This window comes from Elephantulus edwardii, unplaced genomic scaffold (genome assembly GCF_000299155.1).
Source record: "Elephantulus edwardii isolate Elephantulus edwardi_28Jun2011 unplaced genomic scaffold, EleEdw1.0 scaffold00031, whole genome shotgun sequence".
Classification (NCBI taxonomy): Eukaryota; Metazoa; Chordata; class Mammalia; order Macroscelidea; family Macroscelididae; genus Elephantulus; species Elephantulus edwardii.
In genome coordinates this window covers 19878979-19900375 of record NW_006399781.1, presented here as the reverse complement: position 1 = coordinate 19900375, position 21397 = coordinate 19878979, and the positions used below count along the sequence as shown (strand labels likewise).

Below are 21397 nucleotides of genomic sequence, written 5' to 3'. Positions count from 1 at the left end.
TCCTCTTCTGTCTTTGTAATGACCGTTTGCACTCTTCCTGGATGATTGATACCTTTGACATCCTCCCACAACTCATCTGGTCTTCGCTCATTAGTGTTCAAGGCCTCAAACCTGTTCCTGAGATGATTCTGAAATTCAGGTGACTCCCTACAGTCAGTGCCTTCCCAGAGGGTGGCAGTTATTTCGGGTGATTCTTAGTGAAGAATCACTTGATCTGAAAGGGGCTAGATTTCAACTACTCTGGAGATCTTGCAGCAGGAGGCAAATCTGTAGTTATTCTTTTTTTAATGGTAATGATACCATTCTAGGGGATGATATAAGGTTTACAGAACCTTTTAAGTGATGAAGCAGAATTTGAATACTTGATGTCTAGAAAGTGAGAAAAGAAATTAATAGTATTGGGTGGTCAATACAACAAAATACTGCTCACTCTCTACTCTGTATATATGATAAAAAGACAAAGTTTACTCTCATTAAAACTCATTAATGTCAAGCTAGGAGCTAACCCTCCAGCTGGTTTTCGAGAGGTTGTGAATTGCATGGATGGTAATTGCCCATCTTTCTTAAGCAGAGCCAACTAGTGAGTTTGAACTGTCCAAGAAGCCTTTGGTTAGCATCCTAAGTCCAAATAGACTGTCACCATTTAATTTGACCACCATTTCCTAGGATAGGTTCATTGGCATCATCTTTCTTTCTTTTTTTTTAAAAAAAACAAAGGCACATTTCTTAGAAAAGTCCTGTAGAGTGTGATGAGTCAGTTCTCCAGAAGAAGTTGATTCTTTCTCATCAAAACCTCCTGTAACCAAATTATTGCTGTATATTTCTGGTTATCTGTTTCTCTCTAATTTCTGTACTGTAATACTTAGTGCTGTGATTAGTTTTAAACTCATTTGTCAACAGTATTTAAATAACTTTTTTATCTGTTAAAACATTGAGAGAAGTTTGTACTTGGAGTTATGAAGAAAGCATGAGGAAAAAATGTATAGCTAGCTTTGTCATTCTTTTTGTAGTTCTACAACAGTTTCCCAACACAGCATATAGATTTCTAAGCTCTCTCTTTTCTTTTTTTTTAAACTATCCAGACGAAAAGTAGAGTTTCCTTAGTTCTGTAAGAGAATTAGTTTGAATGGTAGCCATTATTAGTAATATTATTATTTTTACTTTCTTTTCTATTATTACATGAGTTGTTTCTTTTATTAAAGGAATTTAAATAATGATAATCTAAATGCATAAGATGTTTTTCCCCTTTTCTTTTTTTAGGTTTTGGAAGGAAGGATGTTGTAGAACATTTGCTACAGATGGGTGCTAATGTCCACGCTCGTGATGATGGAGGTCTCATACCGCTTCATAATGCCTGTTCTTTTGGCCATGCTGAGGTTGTAAGTCTGTTACTGTGTCAAGGAGCCGATCCAAATGCCAGAGATAACTGGAACTATACCCCTCTGCATGAAGCTGCTATTAAAGGGAAAATTGATGTATGTATTGGTAAGTACTGATTGATGGTGTCTAATATCATTTCACAGTTATACAATTTCAGTGACAGTTTACAGTCTTTTTTTGTTACTGTATACAATTTCAGTGACAGTTTACAGTCTTTTTTTGTTACTGTTGACAGAAACAGTGTTCTCAAAGTAGATGAAGAAGGGTTATTGCATTTTTGCTTGTTGGAGCAATTTTTTTCCATTCCGGGGAATTAGAGATTATCTGAAAAGTTGGTTAAGAACAAAACTGATAACATTCATTCTCCAAATGCAAGGCAGACTCCAACTAATATGAAACTAAGTTTTGATGGATTACTTTTGTCAAATTTAGTGTATAATTTCTTTGATATACTCCAAGTTTTCCATCCTAGCACCAATGAGAACTATTATAAAGTGCAAGTTCTTACTGAATTAGATGACAGATTTTGGATACTTAAGATTAATTTAAGGAACATCATTTTGGTAGTAAAAATGAAAACATGTCTACATTGAAAAAGCTTATAAAATTCCATGCTGGATGGATGAGAAAAGGCACACCTAAGTATTCTGGGAAAAATGAATAAGTTGCCTATTAAAGGGGGGGAGGAATCAGGCAAAAACTTGTTATATTCCTGAAGTCATAAATACAGTGGAATACATTCTAAGGACTGCTAGATGGAAATGATTAAACTATAATTCTCTTGACAAAAAGGTGGTTTAACTTTTTGGGAATAAGAAAAGCTCAACAGAGCATGTAAAGTCAGAACTCCTGTCACTTGCTTTCATTTTCTCCTGTGTTTTCCAGTAATTCTTGAATTCATGTGTAAAGAGTGGGAAGACTTCACCATATATCTTAGTTGAAATTCCCGAGTCTAACTACTCCTTAAAAAACCTAAAAAATTGGGTATTCAAAAAAGAATTTTATTTTCTTGGCTCAGTGGCATTATAATTGTTGAATCAAAGAGACCAAGGTCCTTGATGTAATTATTAAAGCTGAAAGACATTTATATGGCTACAGTAATCATACTTGGATTGCTAAAATGATTATACATTGTAAGGAAGCATTTTAGTGTGATGTGTTTTTGTGTAAAATCCATATAGTATGTGCTTAATAATTGGCAACTGCCCTTTTTTATTAAGAAAATATGACTGGCAATAATTTTCTGCTGTATTACATAGTGTTGTTGTGTGCCCTCTAGTTGGAACTGACTCATAACTGTTCCTACTGCAGGTTTTCAGAGGCTTTTCCATTGCATGGGAGGAGCTTGTCCACTTTTCTGCCATGGAGCAGCTGATAGATTCAAACTGTGTGCGTTAGGGTTGGTAGTGCAACTTCATAACATTAAACCACCAGAATTCCCAGTATAACATCATACTGATATATTAATTCATCTTTATTTATTGTAAGTGCAAGAAATAATACAGATCGGAAGTTATTTTTTAAAAAAATCTTTAAGCTAATTGCGAATTGACTGATTTGGAGAGATGAGGCAAATTTTTTAAACATAGCATCATTTACTACCATAATTAAACAAGTTTGGCTGTCTGATTGAACTAATTATATTATACACAATGGCTACTGTTCTCATTTTCCAATATCAGCACAGAACTTTTAATTTTTTAGTACATGATAGGACTTATGCCAGTATTTTAAAAAAATTATTAGGAGACCAAGTTATAAAATGATGGAGTCTTTTAATTCCTCTTCTTTTGACTTAGAAAGTAAATGAGCCATTCATTAGTTTGTGATCAAGCAACTGAATAAAACTTGGTTTTGTTCAATCAAATGTAATGTACCAGCTCAATTAAGATGCCATTAAAGGAGACCATTATAGGAAGCTCTAGTGGCCTTCTGCCAAGAAGCTGTGCTGCAATCCACAGTTCAAGGTCACCAGCCACTCCTGCTGTATGGTACACAACAACAACAACAAAGAAGACCGTTACTGTGTGTCATGCGTGTGTACATATATTTACTTAAATGCACACATACATTCTCCTTGCTTATTTGCATTGTTGTTGTTGTTAAGTGCTGTTGAGTTGAGTATGACTCATAGCAACCCAATGAACAACAGATCTGAACCCTGTCCGATTCTGTGCCACCCTTACAATCTATCAAACCCTCGAGACCATTGTGGCAGTCACACTGTCAGTCTACCTCAAACAGGTGACATTTTTAGGACCTAAAATCAAGTCCATATAAAATGAAGATGAGAATGTTGAATGACCGATAAAAGGTCACAAAATCGGCGTAACTGTCATTACATAGCTGCCAAACCAGTGTAAATGACAATCCAGCCAAGTGGACCCGTAACCTTAGCCATTTTAATTACTATTTGCCTTGCCGTTGTACTTCAGTTTTTGTTATTACCAAATGTTTTTTGTAAGTGTACAAAATAGTAAGTAGACTTTTAATTTACTGTAAATGCAAAATTGCAGATAATAAGGAGTACATATACATTATAGTTAAATACACATAGTGCATTTCTTTGAAATTGGGTGGTAGATAACCCATTGAATGACTTTAACTTTTAGACTGACAAAAAGAGCAAAGAAGTTATCAGGCATGTATGTGGTAACATCAGCATTAGAAATCTTTAGAATTACTGAAGGCTGTTGTCATCTGCAACGAACAAATTTAAAAAAGGAGTTAGGGGACATAGAAGCTACTATTGGATTTCCTAATAACTAGCATTTTGACATGGGGCAAATTAGTTCTGTGTCTTAATCTCTTAGCAAATGGAAATAATGAACAGTTCTGTTTATTTTTAATTTGCTGCAGTTTTATACAAATGATGTGATCTGAAATTGTTGTTGTTGTTATGTGCCGTCGAGTTGCTTGTGACTCATAGTGACCCTATGTACAACAGCTCTAAACTCTGCTCTGTCCTGTGCGAGTCTCATTGTCTCCGACACACTCATCCCAATTGCCCCAGTCATTGAATCAGTCCATTTCCCAGAGGGCCTTCCCCTCCTGCGCCTGCCCTCCACCCTCCCAAGCGTAATGTCCTTCTCCAAGGACTGGTCTCTCCTTACAACATGACCAAAGTATGTCAGACGAAGCCTCAGAATCCTTGCCTCCAAGGAGCAGCCTGGTTTAACCCTCTCCAGGATGAATCTGTTTGTTTTCTTAGCAGTCCATGGCACCCTCAGCACTCTTCTCCAACACCAAAGCTCAAAAGTGTCAATTCTCCTTCTGTCCTCCCTGGTCATTGTCCAGCTCTCTGAAGCATAACAAGTGATTGTAAAGACCATGGCCTGTACCAGACGCACTTAGTCTCCAGAGATGCACCGTTGCTCTTGAGTACTTTAGAGAGGTCCCAACAGCAGACTTTCCCATGGCATTATGTCTTAATTTCCTGGCTCCTGGTGCCAAGAGTGTTGATTGTGGAGCCAAGCCGACTAAAGCTTTGAACAATCCCAGTCTCTTCACCATCCATCCTGATGCTGCCAATTGGTCCCGTGATGAGAATCTTTGTCTTCTTGACATTGAGCCTCAATCCATATTGAATGCTGCAGTTCTTGACCCTTTGCAGCAAGCGCTTCAGGTCCTCCTCAATTTCAGCAAGCAGGGTTGTATCATCTGCATAACGCAGACTGTTAATAGATCTTCCACCAATCCTGATGCCGCATTTCTCCTCATAGAGCCCAGCCTCCCAGATGATCTTTTCTCCATACAGGTTGAAAAGGTATGGAGACAGGACACATCCCTAGCATATGCCCTTCCCAATTTTGAACCATGCAGTTAAGGTTCTGTATAAATGTAATGTGTTAGACTTGTACTTTTAAAACTAAGATTATAAGAAGTGATAATGCAATGTGTAGTAAGTGAATTATTGCTTCCAACCCACCATGGAGGACCATTTTAATTCCAAGAACCTGTGAATATACTAAGGAGCCATGGTGGTGTGGTATGCAATATATCAAGCTGTTAAGTGAAAGATTAGTGGTTTGAATCCATCAGCTGGTCTGTGGGAGAAAAATGGTCAATCTCTTCCTTTAAAGATTTACAGCCTCAGAAACCTGATGGAGGGTTGCTATGAGTTGGCATTAACTTGATCACAGTAGGTTTTTTTAAATATGCTCTTTTTATTTGGCCAAGAGAAATTAAGATTGTTAGTGAGTTTTCTTTAAATATAGAGATTACCCTGTATTGCCATTCAAGTAGTCCCAAAATATTCTTTACCATTAAACCAGTTGCTGTCTAGTTGTTTTTTGACTCATGACAATTACATATGTTTCCAGTAGAATTGCTCCACTGCATTTTGTGTTATAATTAACTGCTGTATAAGAATTCAAAGTCTCTGACCTTTTGGAGGCAAATTTCCCTACCTTTCTTGCAAGGCACCTCTGGACGGGTTCAAACTAGTCAATGAAGTGAAACACAAATATACCAGAATTTTTGTAATTCGTGATAAATACAGGAACAACGACGACAAAAATTACCTTGGAAGCCTGGAATGGAATGGAAGACATCAAAGAAGCATTGTGATTTCAGGAATGGGATGAGTGATCCTGATTAGATCATTAGTAGGACTGTGGAGAGTCACACAGATTCAAAGTGATACTGTTAGCCACCATCTTTGAGTAGGAAAGACCATCTTGAAACACAGCTTAATATTAGGTAAAGCTGTCTTCACTTTGAAGTAATGGAACCCTAAAACAAAGGATCATTGTATGGTTGAAAATAAGGAAAGTGTGTGTCAAGGTTGTATCTTTTCTCCACACTTGTTCAATCTGTATGCAGCAAATCATTCAAGAAGTTGGACTATATGAAGAAGAATGTGGTATCTGGATTGGCGGTGAATTCAGCAACAGCCTGCATTATGCAGATGATAACAACTTTGATAAAAGTGAGGAAGACTTGAAACACTGGCTGCAGAAGATCCAAGACTGTGGGTTGCATCTCAGCATTAAGAAAACAAAAATCCTCATTACTGGACCCCAGTACACAGTATTCTGATAAATAGAGTAACTATTGAAGTTATCAAGGTTTTAATTTTACTTTTACTTATAAATATCTAGTCAAGAAATCAAAAGATTGTTCATCAAATGGCCAACCAGATTAATTTGTCTCTCTTGCCCTGTGTTTCCTCTCCTCTCCTCTCTGAGTTATTTCATTTCTTTCCTGAATGACAGTTATAAACCAGAATTTTGTTTTAGAAAATCCATTCCCTATCATAACAAATAATGAAATTCATTATATAGCTAAATAAAAATCTTAAGTATGTGCCTTTATAAACATTAGACTATAAAACCAGACTCTACAGAAAAGTTATGTTATAAAACGGTCCTTTTGGGGCATATTTCTATATGGACAGAATTAAATAAGGTTTTTATAGTTAAGACTATAGTGAAATTTATATTCAAACTAAGCGATTCATAGGCACATAACAACAACAACAACAACAACAACAACAGATCTTCCTTAGGGATTCATTGCCTTTTTTTATTGCCTTAGGAACTTTTACAGTCAAAATTAATCTTACATTTTGTTTTCATTAAATATTTGAATTCTTTTATTATGCAAATGTCTTAAAATGATTAAAACCTCCTCTTTACCCCACTGAAAACTAACACTGATGTCTTACCTGTTAAAGTATTTCGGAGGAACATATCATTGCTGATATGTACTCTGGGGTCATGTGGATTTGCTTAACCTCCTGTGGTTGACTCTGAGAAGAATGGGAATCCCAGAACACTTGATCGTTCTAATGCGAAACCTATACTTGGACAAAGAGGCAGTCGTCAGAACAGAGCAAGGAAACACTGCATGGTTCAAAATTGGGAAGGGTGTACGCTAGGAATGTGTCCTATCTCCATACGTTTTCAACCTGTGTGCAGGACAGATTATCCAAGAGGCTGGGCTCTATGAGGAGAAGTGTGGCGTCAGGAATGGTGGAAAATCTATTAACAGTCTTCGTTATTCAGATGACACAACCCTGCTTCCTGAAACTGAGGAGGACCTGAAATGCCAGCTGCAGAGGGTCAAAGACTGCAGCCTTCAGTATGGATTGAAGCTCAATGTCAAGAAGACAAAGATTCTCACCACTTGACCAATTGGCAGCATCAGGATGGATGGTGAAGAGATTGAGATTGTTAACAACTTTAGTCTGCTTGGCTGCACGGTGAACACTCTTGGTACCAGTAGGCAGGAAATAAAAAAACATATTGCGATGGGAAAGTCTGCTGTTAGGGGCCTCTCCAGGGTACTGAAGAGCAATGGTGTCATTCTGGAGACTAAGGTGCGTCTGATACAGGCTATGATCTTTGTTATGCATCAGAGAGTTGGACAATGACCAGGGAGGATAGAAAGAGAATTGATGCCTTTGAGCTGTGGTGCTGGAGAAGAGTATTGAATGTATCCTGGACTGTGAAGAAAACAAACAGATTCATCCTAGAGAGGGTTAACCCAGGCTGCTCCTTGGAGTGGAGGCAAGGATTCTGAGGCTTCGTCTGACATACTTTGGACATGTTGTAAGGAGGGAGAGGTCCTTGGAGAGGGACATCATGCTTGGGAGGGTGGAGGGATGGCGCAGAAGGGGAAGACCCTCTATGAGGTGGATTGATTCAGTGACTGGGGTAATCGGGATGGGTGTGTCAGAGGCACTGAGACTGGCACAGGACAGAGCAGGGTTTATGGCTGTTGTACATAGGGTCGCTGTGATTTCGCAAGCTACTCGACTGCACATAACAACAACAACAACAATCAGATTTAGAAAGCATTGAACTTCATATCACATTTTACTGCACCTTATATACATCTTCATTGAAATGTTGAATAGTGTTAAGTATTGGTTCAAGAAAGTTGTGTGGACCATATTATAAAGATATCTGTGTTTTGTGGAAGAGAGGTAAGGCTAAATGTTGGGCTCTTTTAGTAAGTTGACATTCTATTATGTAACACCTGTTGTATTTATAAACTTATATAGTGTAAGAAGTCATCAGGTGTTTAGTAAATACCTGTGAAATATTAATGAAAATTATTTATTAAGTCAAGTTAATATATTTTTTCTCATGGTTGGATCTATGAATTTTTATATAAGGAACTGATAAAACTAAAATTGCAAACTTTAAGAAATTGTTTTACTGTATTTGTAGAATCATCATTTGCCAGTTTATTTTAATATATTTTTAACTTTTCTAAATAAGTGTGTATTTAAGATATAAAGCAATAGAATAGAAAGATCTCATGCATACTTTGTTTTTGTTAATAATTGTATCTTATGCAAATATAATAAAATATCAAAGCCCAGTGTCTTCTGTGAACATTTGTTATGAGTTTTTATTTGTTTAGATGTTTTCATTTCTTTGGGATGAATGCCCTAGGTCATATGGTAAGTGCATGTTTAGATTTGTTTTGAGATTTTTCTTTTAAATAAAGGAATTTGCCAAACTATCTCTAGCAATGTGCTAAAGACTCAGTTTTTCTGTATCTCGGTCTCCAGCATTTGGTATATGCCATTTTTTGTTTTGGCTGTCCCAGTAGATGTGCATGGAATCGTGGTGGCATATTGTATCAGGCTGAAAGGTTAGTGGTTCAGATCTACCAGTTAATCTGCAGGAGAAAGATGGACAGTGTTTTCTTATAAGGACTTACAGTCTTAGAGACCTGATGGAGGTTGCCCTGATGATGGAGGTCACCTTGTGGTAACACTGGTTAAACATTCGCTAACTAAAGTTCAGTGTTTCAAACCTACCACCCTGACTTTGGGAGAGAGATGTGGCAGTCAGCTTTTATAATTATTATTTTTATGTATTGGAAACCCCACTTTGTTTTATTTGATTTTACAACAATTGTGTGGATATTCTTTTCTAGTCTTAAGATCTTTCTCATTTTTTAATTCATTTTTAAATTTATACTGATTTATTTATAAAGTTCCATTACATTGTTTTTCACACCAGATCTTTCCCATTTCCTTCACCCACGCCGCCACCCCATCTTCACCCCTTTCCTTTAACCTTCTTCCCCATCCCTGCTCCTAATCCTCAAACTCATTCTACAACAATAATGGTTTTATACCGTATTTGTCCTTATGGGACTGAGTTCACTCAGTATAATGCTCTCTAGTCCCTCCCAAGTTAAGTAGTAATTTACAAAATCATTGCTCCTGCGTGCTGTGTAACATTCCATTCTGTGAATGTACCATAATTTCTCAATCCATTCAATTTTGATTGGACATTTGGGCTGTTTCCATGTTCTTGCTATGGTGAATAATACTGCTGTGAACATTTGTGTACAGTTGGATACACAATACTGCTACAGTTAGATACACAATACACAATACAGTTAGATAATAATACTGCTATGAACATTTGTGTTCATTAGAGCCTCTGTTCTCATTTTCTTGGGGTATTTTCCAAGCAATAGAATATCTGGGTCATATGGAATTTCTAAAAGACTTCCTTCTAAGAGCCCAATTTTCAGAAGTAGGTCACATGTTTACTCGGAGATGCACTGACATTTTAAGTTGATTCTGATGTATAGTGATCCTCCATTGGATTTCCTGAGATTTATCTCTTAATGGGAAGAGACTGTCCATCTTTGCCTCACAGAGTCATTGCTGGGTTAGAATTTGACATGCTCTACTTTTTGTTTAGTAGTACAACATGCTAACTATGCTCACAGAAATCCTTATTCATTGACTCGTCACTGGCACTTGGAGATGGATTAGCAGAATTGGAAGCACCTGTGATTTGTCTACCGAACCTCAGTATATCCTAATACAATTAGTTTCTCTTAAATAAGGTAAAAGAGAATGAATGATTTTAGTACATGATCAACTATGACTCCACAGGAGGTTGCTGATGTTCTTGATATCAATTGAGGCAGTTTTAATTCATTGCTACTCCATGGGACATATCTTTTAAAGAGCTTAACAGAACATTTCAAAGGGCAGCTTGAGAAGACAAAACAAGGTATCATAAAGAAATGTGCAAAAGAGCTGGAGTCAGAAAATCTAGAGGGCTGAACTTGTTCAGCATTTCTTAAGCTGAAGGAATTTAAAAACAAATTCAAGCCACGAGTGGCAGTACTTAAGGATGCTTTAGGCAGAATGTTAAATGATCCAAGAAGCCTTAAAAGAAGATGGAAGGAGTATACAGAGTAACTATACCAGAAGGAATTGGCTGACACAGAAGAATTTCATGAAACAACGTGTAGTGGTGAAGGAAGAAGTTGCTCTGATAGAATTGGCAAAAAAAAAAAAAGCTCCAGGAGCTGATGGTATACCAGTTGACATATTTCAACAAACAGGCGCTGCCCTGATATGCTCACTAAGTTGTGCCAAGAAATCTGGAGGACAGCCAGCTGGCCAACTGACTGGAAGGGAGTGATATTTGTTCCCATTCCAAAGAAAGGTGACTCGACAGAATGTTGAAATTATTAAACAGTATCATTAATATCACATGCAAGCAAGATTCTTCTGAAAATTATCCAAAAGCAACTGTAGCAACACATCAACAGAGAACTACCAAATATGCAGGCTGGGTTTAGAAGGAGCTGTGGTAGTAGGGATATTATAGCTAATGTTAGATGGATCTTGGCAGAAAGCAGAGAGTACCAGAGGAATGTCTGTCTGTGCTTCATCGACTATGCAAAGGCTTTTGATTGTGTGGATCACAACAAGCTGTGACTGACTCTGAGAAGAATGGGAATCACAGAACATTTGATTGTATTTATGCAAAACATACACTTGAACCAAAGAGGCAGTCATCAGAACAGAGAAAGGAGACACTGCCTGGTTAAAATTGGGAAGGGTATCTGCCAGGGATGTATTCTGTCTCTATACGTTTTTAATCTATATGCAGAACAGATCATCCGGGACACTGGGCTGTACGAGGAGGAATGTGGCTTCGGGATTGGAGGAAGATTAATCAACGTCCTGCATTATGCAAATGACACAACCCTGCTTGCTGAAACTGAGAAGGACCTGAAGCACTTGCTGCAGAAGATCAAGGACTGCAGCCTTCAATGTGGATTGAAGCTCAACATCAAGTAACGAAGATTCTCACCACTTTACCGATTGGCAGCATCATTATGGATGGTGAAGAAATTGAGATTGTTAACAGTTTTAGTTTGCCTGTCTCCACAATCAACACTTTTGGTACCAGCAGCCAGGAAATCAAGATACGAATTGCATTGGGAAAGTCAGCTGGACAATGACTAGCGATAGAGATTTGATGCCTTTGAGCAGTTGTGCTGGAGAAGAGTATTGCAAATACCATGGACTGCCACGAGAACAAACAGGATCGTCCTGGAGAGGGTAAAATCAGGCTGCTCCTTGCAGGCAAGGATTCTGAAACTTCATCTGACATACTTTCAGCATGTTGCAAGGAGGGACTAATCCTTGGAGAGGGACACCATGTTTGGGGTGGTGGAGGGACAGCACAAGAGAGGAAGACCTTCGATGAGATGGATCAATTTAGTGATTAGGGTAATGGGAGTAGTTGTGTCAGAGAAAATAAAGTTGGCACAGAATAGAGCAGGGTTTAGGGCTCTTGTACATAGGGTTGCTGTGAGTCACGAGCGACTCTATTGAACATAACAACAACAACATCTTTACAGAAGCAGATTTTCTAGTTTTTCTCCTATGGATGACTAAGTTTAAACCACCAGTCTTTTAGTTAGCAGTAGAACACTTAATCATTGTGTGCCACCAGCACAGGAGGATACAGCAGAATTGTACTGCTTGGTAAAAATAATGCCTTATTTAAATTCTCTTAAGCTTTTGAGAAATGAAAGAACATTTTTGAGGGAACCAAGATGGTTTCATGAAGAAGGTGAAAATTGAGATAAGATTTTGTAATTTTGAGTAGCGAGAATGGAATAAATGCTAGCAGGAATAAAAATATATTTCATTATACCAGAAGGGAGTCCAAATCAGTTGGAGAATAAAATACTAAATGCTCCAATGTATTTAGTATTTTATTATTTATTATTTAAATTGGTATTGTAGAGCATCTTGCTTTCAGATTGGAAAGCAAGTTTGATTTCAGATCTTTAATGAACATTAAAGATTTTAGAATAAACCTTATTGTGATACACAATCTCTATAAAAACTAACTGAATTAAACCTCTGATTATTCTAAATGTGCTAAGCCCCCAGAAAACTTCAAAATTCTACTTTTACTTGAAGGACATCTTACCATTTTCTTCACTGAAGCAATCTACTCACTTTAAAAAAAACAAATCAATAGCATACTCTTTGGAGATTTTCCCTGAATCTCTATAGCTCTGCTTTATGCTGAATATTAATTGAATATCTATAACATACTGGTCTTTTAACTAGATGTTGGCCATTATTCTTTTTAAAATTATTAGCCACTTGCATTATTTAAATCTTAATGTGACGTGTGTATTGCTTACCGTCTGCCAGTAGTCACTGTTTAGTGTGTGAGAAACTCATTCAGTTCTAATAATGATCTGATGAGGTACTGTTTTAGCCATTTTATACACTAAGAAACCATTACTACTATTTTTAATATTTTAAAAAGATCTACACCCCAATCATAATAAGATGATTTATGATGTGAGTCTTAAGAAAGTCCCTGGCTTCATATGTATCATGGTAAATATTCAGTAATACACACTGAATAAATGCATGAACAGAGTGACTGTGAACTGTATGGTAATAGCAGGTTTGGACAGCTGTGACCTGCCTGATTTGTGTGTCTTAAGGTGTCCTGTAGTCTAAGGGCAGACATTCAAGGCAGAAGACAAATTCTGACCATTGAGTTTTGGGGTTTTATTTTTTTCATTAATTCATTGAGTATTTCTTGTTATGATAACATACAGAATATTTTTTTTTCCTATCAAGGATTACATACCATTTTAAAGTTGTGTTACTACTTATTTCCAGACATTTATTTATCTTTGGCTAAGAGTTTATTTTGTGTATTTTGTACCAGGCACTCTGCTAGCCATGTGATTTATATACTGGTGAGTAAAACAAAAGAGAAAAGAAAATATAGTTAAGAAGTACCATTAACTTCTTTCAAAGTATTTTTTCCCTGCTCCTCGTTTGATTTACATATAAATTATATAAAAATGATACAGTAGTTAAACATTTTCATTAATAAATGATTAATAAAATAGCCTTTTTGACATGTGTTAGTAACACCAAAAGTACTGAGATTTAGAAATAATATTTTGCAAGGAAGAAAAGACTTAGAGAGACACTACTTCATAGCATTAATAATTATTTAGTGTTTTGACAACAGCTTTGGGTGACAATCCTTGTGAAACTTTAAAATATTCTTTATGGTAGTGTTGTTAGCATTTTTACACATAACACACCTATTGTGTAAATAATGCTAAGTATGAATTGGAAACTAATGTTTAACTACATAGTGTGTAAGTAATAACACATAAATATGTGAAAAAATGCAGTATTTTAATGGGTGTAGTAAATTGTTCTTAGGCCAATTTCTTTTTGTAGTTTGTGATATTTTCTAGTACACCGAAAAGCCCAGGTCTTGATCTAATATAGGAAACCTTGTTAATAAACTTTACTATAGTTTACTACTCTATGACCTTGGGTTTTGTTTTTAAGTTTTATCCTTGTAGCAAATAATTCTTTCCTATTAGTGTAGTTTATCCATGACATTCTTTCAGAGACAAAGTACAATTTCATTTAAATACACATGCTTACTTACAAACTCTAGAGACTTGTGGTGTAAGGAATTTCTTAATATGGACTTGAATTCTTTGGAAAAACAGTTTGAGAAAATTTCCCCTAAACCCTAGGAGTTCATTATATTTACCTTGGCTTACTACCCCAGCAGATTTGTTAGTTTTGCCTGGGTTGATTGATATTTCCAGAGTAAGCAGTAAGTAACTTGGTTTCATACTTTTTGTCTGATTCTGAACTGTTATCTACCTTGTCATTGATGTGTACCATATTTACTCCCATTCCAAAGAAAGATGACACAACAGAAGGTAGAAATTACGGAGCAATATCATTAACATCAAGACACGTGGTTCGAATCCTCTAGCTGCTCTATGAGAGAAGATGGACGGTCTCCTCCCATGTCATTAACTACCTCTAAAAACCTGCTGGAGAATCAGCTATGAGTTGGTCCCAACTCAGTATAACACGACACAACACTCATTAACATCGCATGCAAGCAAAATATTGCTGAAGATCATCTGAAAATAGCTGGAACAGTGCATTGACAGAGAACTGCCATAAGTTCAGACTGGAGTGAGAAGAGGCTGTGGCACCAGGGGATATCATTGCTGATGTCAGATGGATCTTGGCTAAAAAGTAGAGAGTACCAGAAGAATGTTTATTTGTATTGTAGTGACTATACAAAGGCATTTGACTGTGAGGATCATAAACTATGGCGAACATTGAGAGGAATGGGAATTCTAGAACACTAAATGATGCTTATACCTATACCCAGACCAAGAAACTGATGTCTTAACAGAGAATGGGAACGTAGTATGTTTTAAAATTGGGTAAGTTGTGCATCTTTGTTCTGTCCTCTTTCCATTTCTATTCAGGATGCTGAGCAATCATCATTTGAGAAGCTGGACTTTGTGAAGAAGAATATGACATCAGGATTTGCAGAAGACTCAACAATCAGCATTATGCTGAGGACACAATCTTGCTGGCTAAAAGTGAGGAACACTTTAACCACTTGCTGAAGACAGTTGTGGATTGTACTTGTCATTATGGATTACATATCAACCTCAAGAAAACAAAAATCCTCACCACTGGGGTTGAGTCAATGGATAACATCATGATAGATGGAGAGGAGATTGAAAATGTCCATGATGTAATCTTGCTTGGGTCCACAATCTATATCCTTGTATCTGGGAGACATAAAGCACTGGGAAGTCTGAAGAACAGTGATGTCAGCCTAAAGACGAAGGTAGGCCTGATTCAAGTCATAGTTTTCCCAGTCACCTGCTGTGCATTTGAGAGCTTCACCGTGAATAAGGATGACAGAAGGATTAGTGCCTTTGAGTTGGGGTGTTGGATAAGAGAATATTTCACAGACTACCAAGAAGACAAACACATATTTCTTGGAGAAGGTGCAGTCAGAATACTCCTTGGAGGCAAAGATGGTCTAACTTACTTTGGGTATATTGACAGGAGAGGCTTTTCCTTAAAGAGGGATAATGCTTGGAAATGTGGAGGGCCAGTGAAGGAGAGCAAGACCCTTAATTAGACGGATTGATACACTGATTACACAAGTGAGCTACAGCAGTCAGAAATGATGAGGATGGCACTGGATAGGACAAGGTTCAGATCTATTGTTTGTAGAGTTGTTATGGGTCTTACTCAACTGGATGGAACTTTAACAACAGTGACTATACCAATGAAATGTCTATAGTTTCTTATATAAAGGAAGTGTCTGTTTCTACTGAGAAGGAATTAGCCACTTTGTGACATCTGCTGACAAAGTCTGTGGTTTGAGTTGATAATGAGTTGTGTATATAAGCAGACAAACCTACAAAGGATTTTTGAGAGTGGACACAGAAAGAGATGGAGGAAGAAGCAGCAAAGTTACAGAAGAGACACATGGACTTATAACATTGAAAGAAGTGAGTGACCTCAAGATTACTCTTAAGGAGCCCAGGAGTGCCAGGTGGAAGGTCCAAGAGAGCCTGGTTGGTTTTTTTTTTGTTTTGTTTTTATTTTTATTTCCAACTTTTTTTATTTCAGCCTGTTTTGGAAGGACAAAGAGAAGAAGCCTGCCATCAGGAACTGAAGGCTTGTATGGCCAAGAGGAGCTGAGTGACCTGTCCTAAATGGAAGAAGGGAAACTATGTACTGGTTTTGATTCTGAGTTGTGCTTTGTGCGTTAATAAACTACTATAATGTAGGTATGGTCCATGAATTGTGTGTAGCCATGGCAATGGATTATTGAGCGTGAACAGACTGGAACACAGAGAGCTGGTATCATATTTGTACAAATATGAGTATGAAATAAGAAGAGTGGAACTATATCTGATCTCCACTTCATAGTGATCATTCAGTGAGTAATGTTTTTTTACATGTTCTTACATGCTTTGCTTTTCCCTTCCCATTTTTCCTACTTTACATGTTTTTGATATTTTTAATGTTACACATATATTTTATGGTTAGTGTATAGTTTTACCTAATATTATTTTAAAGATTGTCAAGAAATACCTAGAAAGAACCTTTTTTTTTTAATCATTCATCTGTTGTGACCATTTAGGCTATTTCTGATTTTCACTATTTTATGAACTATATTATGGAAAATATTCTTGTAATTAAATATATGTATAAACCTTAATTAGTTTAGGATAAACTCATGAAAATCTACACCTTCATAAGAAAGAGGTTTCTACTAGGCTTCTTGATTTAGTCTGTCACATTATCTATTTATATATTGTTCCATAAATGGGCTGCTTCAGAAAAGTCATTTACACCACATCATACTTCCTCATTGTAAAAATTTGCTGGAAATTCGTGGAACGTTTCAGAATTTTATTCCCTTGGTTTTAGTTCATTATCATTCCTTCTCCTTTTTCCTGCCAGAATGCCTCCCTTCTGCATTTTTAGTATCAGCTTTCTATATAAAAATTGAATTGGGATCTTTTAAACAAGTCTCAATGCACCATTTTCATAAAAAGTAAAAGTTGGCAAAAATCTCACACTTGTATCCTTATAAAAGGAAGCTGTGCTAAGAATGATAGTAATTTTCCCGTTCTGAAATAATCCCCACCAACACTGAACACTATTTCTTGATGTCATGCCCATTTATGTTCATAACACTTTCAAGAAGGTTAGACTATTTGTGTCTTTATGTAGTCAATTTAGGACTACTTTAGTAGGCATTTGGGATAATGGTAATACATTTTTATATTGAATTTTATCCTTGTACCTTCGAATTTATCTGGAATTTCCAGAAAAGCCTAAAGGGTCTTAGGAAATATGTCAATGATACTTAAAATTGGAAAAAGAGAAAGACAAAACCCTACTCTACTTGAGCTAATTGCTCAGGTTAAGTCTGTGAAAAGAATTTATACATTTATACTTACTTTTAGACCAACCCTGATGATTTTTAAAAAAAGGTTTTCTGTGATGTGTGTGTCTTCTGTTTAGGATTATATGAACATTATTTTCAAGGCAAACTGCTCATGTATACAAATGATGAGCTTTAAGCTACAGTTTGAATAAGCAAGACTTTCAGATTGCATCATAATCATGCAAAGTGAGGATCATTTGTATACATGAACAGTTTGCCTTGAAAATAATGTTAGTGAGGTTGTTACTAAGACTAACCATCCAAGCCATGGTATTTTCATCTGTTTGCTGTATGTAGCTGAAAGTGGACAATGCATAAAGATTCTAACAGAAGAATCAATGCTTTTGAATTGTGGTATTGAAGAAGAATATTGAATATGCTGTGAACTATCAAAAGAACTAAAGGAAGTCAGTCTATCTTGGAGGAAGTGCAGCCTGGCATGTGCAGTGGATATCCAGGTTCAGTCTCTATGCAAAGACGTTGACTTGTGGATCATAACAAATTATGGCAAACATTATGAAAAACACTTAATTATGCTCATATGAAATCTGCACCTACCAAGGCCAAGAAGCTATTGTACGAAGAAAGCAAGGGAATACTGCATGATTTAAAATTAGGAATGATATGCATTAAGGTTGTATCCTTCCTCCATACCTGTTCAGTCTATATGCTGAACAAATCATTCAAGAACCTGAACTCTGTGAAGAAGACTGTGGCATCAGGATTGAAGGAAGACTCATCCACAACCTGTATTATGCAGATGACAAAACCTGGCTTGCTGAAAGTGAGGAGATCTTGCAGCACTTGGTGCAGAAGATCAAAGGTAACAGCTTTTTATGGATTATATCTCAACATCAAGAAAACTCAGATACTCATTACTAGACAAATAGGCAACATCATTGATAGACAAAGGTTGAAATTATCAATGATTCATCTTACTTTGATTCACTATCCCTTGGTACTAACAATCCTGAGATTAGGAGACATACTGAATTCCAAAGTCTGTTGTAAGGGACCTCTCCAGATTACTGAGGAACAGTAAAGACCAAAGTGTACCTGATTCAGGCCATGGTCTTTTCCATCACTTGACCATGCCTTTGAGAGCTGAACAGTGAATAAGGAGACAGAAGAATTACTGATGCATTTGAGCTCTGGTGTTGGAAAAGAGAACGGAATATCCCATGGGTTAACAAAAGAAAAACCAATAATGGCTTAGAGAAAGTGTAGCCATAGTGCTCCTTGGAGCCAAACATGTCTTTTTGTCTCACATACATTGAGCGTATTGTTAGGGGAGGCTGTTCCTTGGAAAGATGGAGGGTTGGTTAAGAGAGAAGACACTCAGTGAGATGGATTGATAGCAGTGACTGCAGCAGGGCTCAAGTATGGAAAAAATGGTATGACACAGGCTAGGGCATGGTTCAGATTTGGTGTTCATAAGATTGCGAAGAGTTGCACTTTACTCGACAGCACCTAACAGCAATGACAAACTAGAAAGTTTGAAAGTGTATTCTGAGTTATTTTAATCTGCAAATTCTCTTTTTAAAAACACAATAGAGGTTAGACTTTCACCTCTAACAAAATGTCTTTAGCAAAATCCAGTATTAGGAATGTAAACCTTATTATTGTTTCATACCTGCTTTTGGATATGAAGGAGAATTTATCATCATGAGTAAGATTTACTAAAATCCAATGTATACATATTTTTGTGTCAAATTTGAAAATTTCTAAACTTTATATGAAACATATAATCATAGGTAGTGAAAAGAGGACACTATTCTGTTTTGCCAGCTAAGGAACATAATTTTGAGTGTTGGTCTTTTGAATGAATGTGCAAGGAAGAGGAAATGTTCTAGTGGGCCCTTTAAAATAGGTCCTTAGCTATTCTGTATATTACTCAGTCTAATCTTAAACTTTTACACAGAAAGCATGGGAGTACTGTTTGATGCGATTGGGAAGAGAACGTCGATTGTAGGAGTAGTAGGATGAATGTAGTAGGATATGGGACAAACTAGTAACTGTTCAGAAATCACTTAAAGGGAATAAAGGTTGAATTGTTGTACTGAAGCAGTCTTGACTTGAACCTATGTGGAATAGTTAGGCAGAAAGTGGGCTTTAAAATGAGTTCTGAATTCCAGTGTTACTGCTTGGATAGTGTAATCTTGCAATTATCATTTGATTTGAGCTTAAGTTTCTTATTTGTGACATTGATTTCATACCTATTCCATAAAATTGTTATAAAGCAAAAACAAAACCACCAAACTGCTTCTGTCAACTATAGAAGCAGATTGCTAGATCTTTTCTCCCATGGACTCTCTGGTAGGTTCATACCACTGATCCTATAAGTTGGTGGCTGATGGCGTTAACCATTCACCACTTTTTGTGCATAAGGTTGATCCACAAACTTCAGCTCATAGTAACCCTGTTGGTTGAAGTAGAATTGCCCTGCCCTACAACTGGAACACTGTGGAGGCAGGTTCTTGCAGCACCTTGATGTGTTTGCTGTTCCTGCTTTTTAATTGGCAGCTAAGCATTCAGCTACTCTATCTAAAACAAGTAGAACTTCAGCAAAGTGAAGTGAAACTTTGAAGCAACAGTAAAGTGTTCTAATGGATCCTATTTGTAGTGTGACAAAATAGGTACTTGGTAAGAACTTAATGGACAGGCTGTCAGTGGCCATAATTTACATTTTGTTGCTATCAGTATATGTTTGTGCCAGAGGCCTGAGGGCAACTGCTTCTGAATGCCGCTAAATTCACAAGAAGACACAGCTCCCATCTACAGTTCCATGTTCCATCTACAGTCCCCAAGTTCCATGGGGCCGCAAATGCAACCACACTCCCCAGACCTCCTCCTGTGAATTCTAAGACCAACAATTTTCCTAGGGCTCTCATTTCTTTTCTGCTGTGTCCAGTGGTCCATAGTAGTGGCCGTGCAGAAACAGTAGTCTTGTTTATCGTACGGTTACTAGATCACTTACCTCTTTTTTTTCTCATTAATAAAATGAATTTTGCAGTAATTAGATAATTAGCCAAGATAATAAAATTTTGCCTGAATGTAACACATTCCTGTCAGTTTGTTGTACTATGGTGATTTGCATATTGCTGTGGTGCTGAAAACAATACCATTACTGTTTCTAATACCAGCAGGGTCACCCATGTCAACAGGTTTCAGTGGAACTTTTATGCTAAGGCAGTGAGAAAGGCCTTCCAATCTATTTCTGAAAATTAGGCATTGAAAACCTGCTGGATAGTGTAAAAAGAGTGCAGATGATGTTTGAGTGGCTACGTTTGATCTCTACTAAACTCCACAAAAAAGGACAGTCACCATTCACAATATCCACTCCACAAAGCTGATTTTCATGAGGCCAGACATGCTGCCATGCTTCCTACATAATCCTTCTACCAATTTGAACACTACCCACCTTCCCAGAGCCCCCACAGCTTTCTTTTTAAAAGAAATTTTTATTTTAATTGTGATTTTAACGAACATTTCAAAGAATTTAGATTTTCATTCATTCACTGTTGCACATTTTACTCCATCCCTCTTCCTTCCTCCTCCCCCAGTTCATACATACACACTCAGTGTATTCTGGGATATGTCCTATCTCCATACCTTTGTAATCTTTATGGACACCAGATAGATCATTTGGGAGACTGGGCTCAATGAGGAAGAGTATGGCATCAGGATTTGAAGAAGACTTATCAACAAACTGTGTTAATACAGATGATATAACCCTGCTTGCTGAAACTGAGGAGGACTTGAAGTGCTTGCTGCAGGAAGTCATTGCCTGCAGCCTTCAATATGAATTGAAGCTCAGCGTCACAAAAACAAAGATTCTCACCACTGGGTTGATTGGGAGCATCATGATAGGTGGAGAAGAGATTGAGATTGTTAACAGCTTTAGTTTGCTTGTCTCCACAGTCAACACTCTTGGT

The 21397-nt window shown here is 37.0% G+C and overlaps 1 protein-coding gene across 1 annotated transcript in view; it reads left to right on the top strand.

Annotated features, from left to right (window-relative positions):
• Positions 1-21397, top strand: part of TNKS (tankyrase, TRF1-interacting ankyrin-related ADP-ribose polymerase) — a 186425-nt gene that overhangs the window by 18854 nt on the left and 146174 nt on the right. Inside the window, exon 2 of the mRNA XM_006884137.1 lies at positions 1261-1485. Within this exon, the coding sequence (XP_006884199.1) occupies positions 1261-1485 (225 nt within the window). The remainder of the gene's footprint in view (positions 1-1260; positions 1486-21397) is intronic.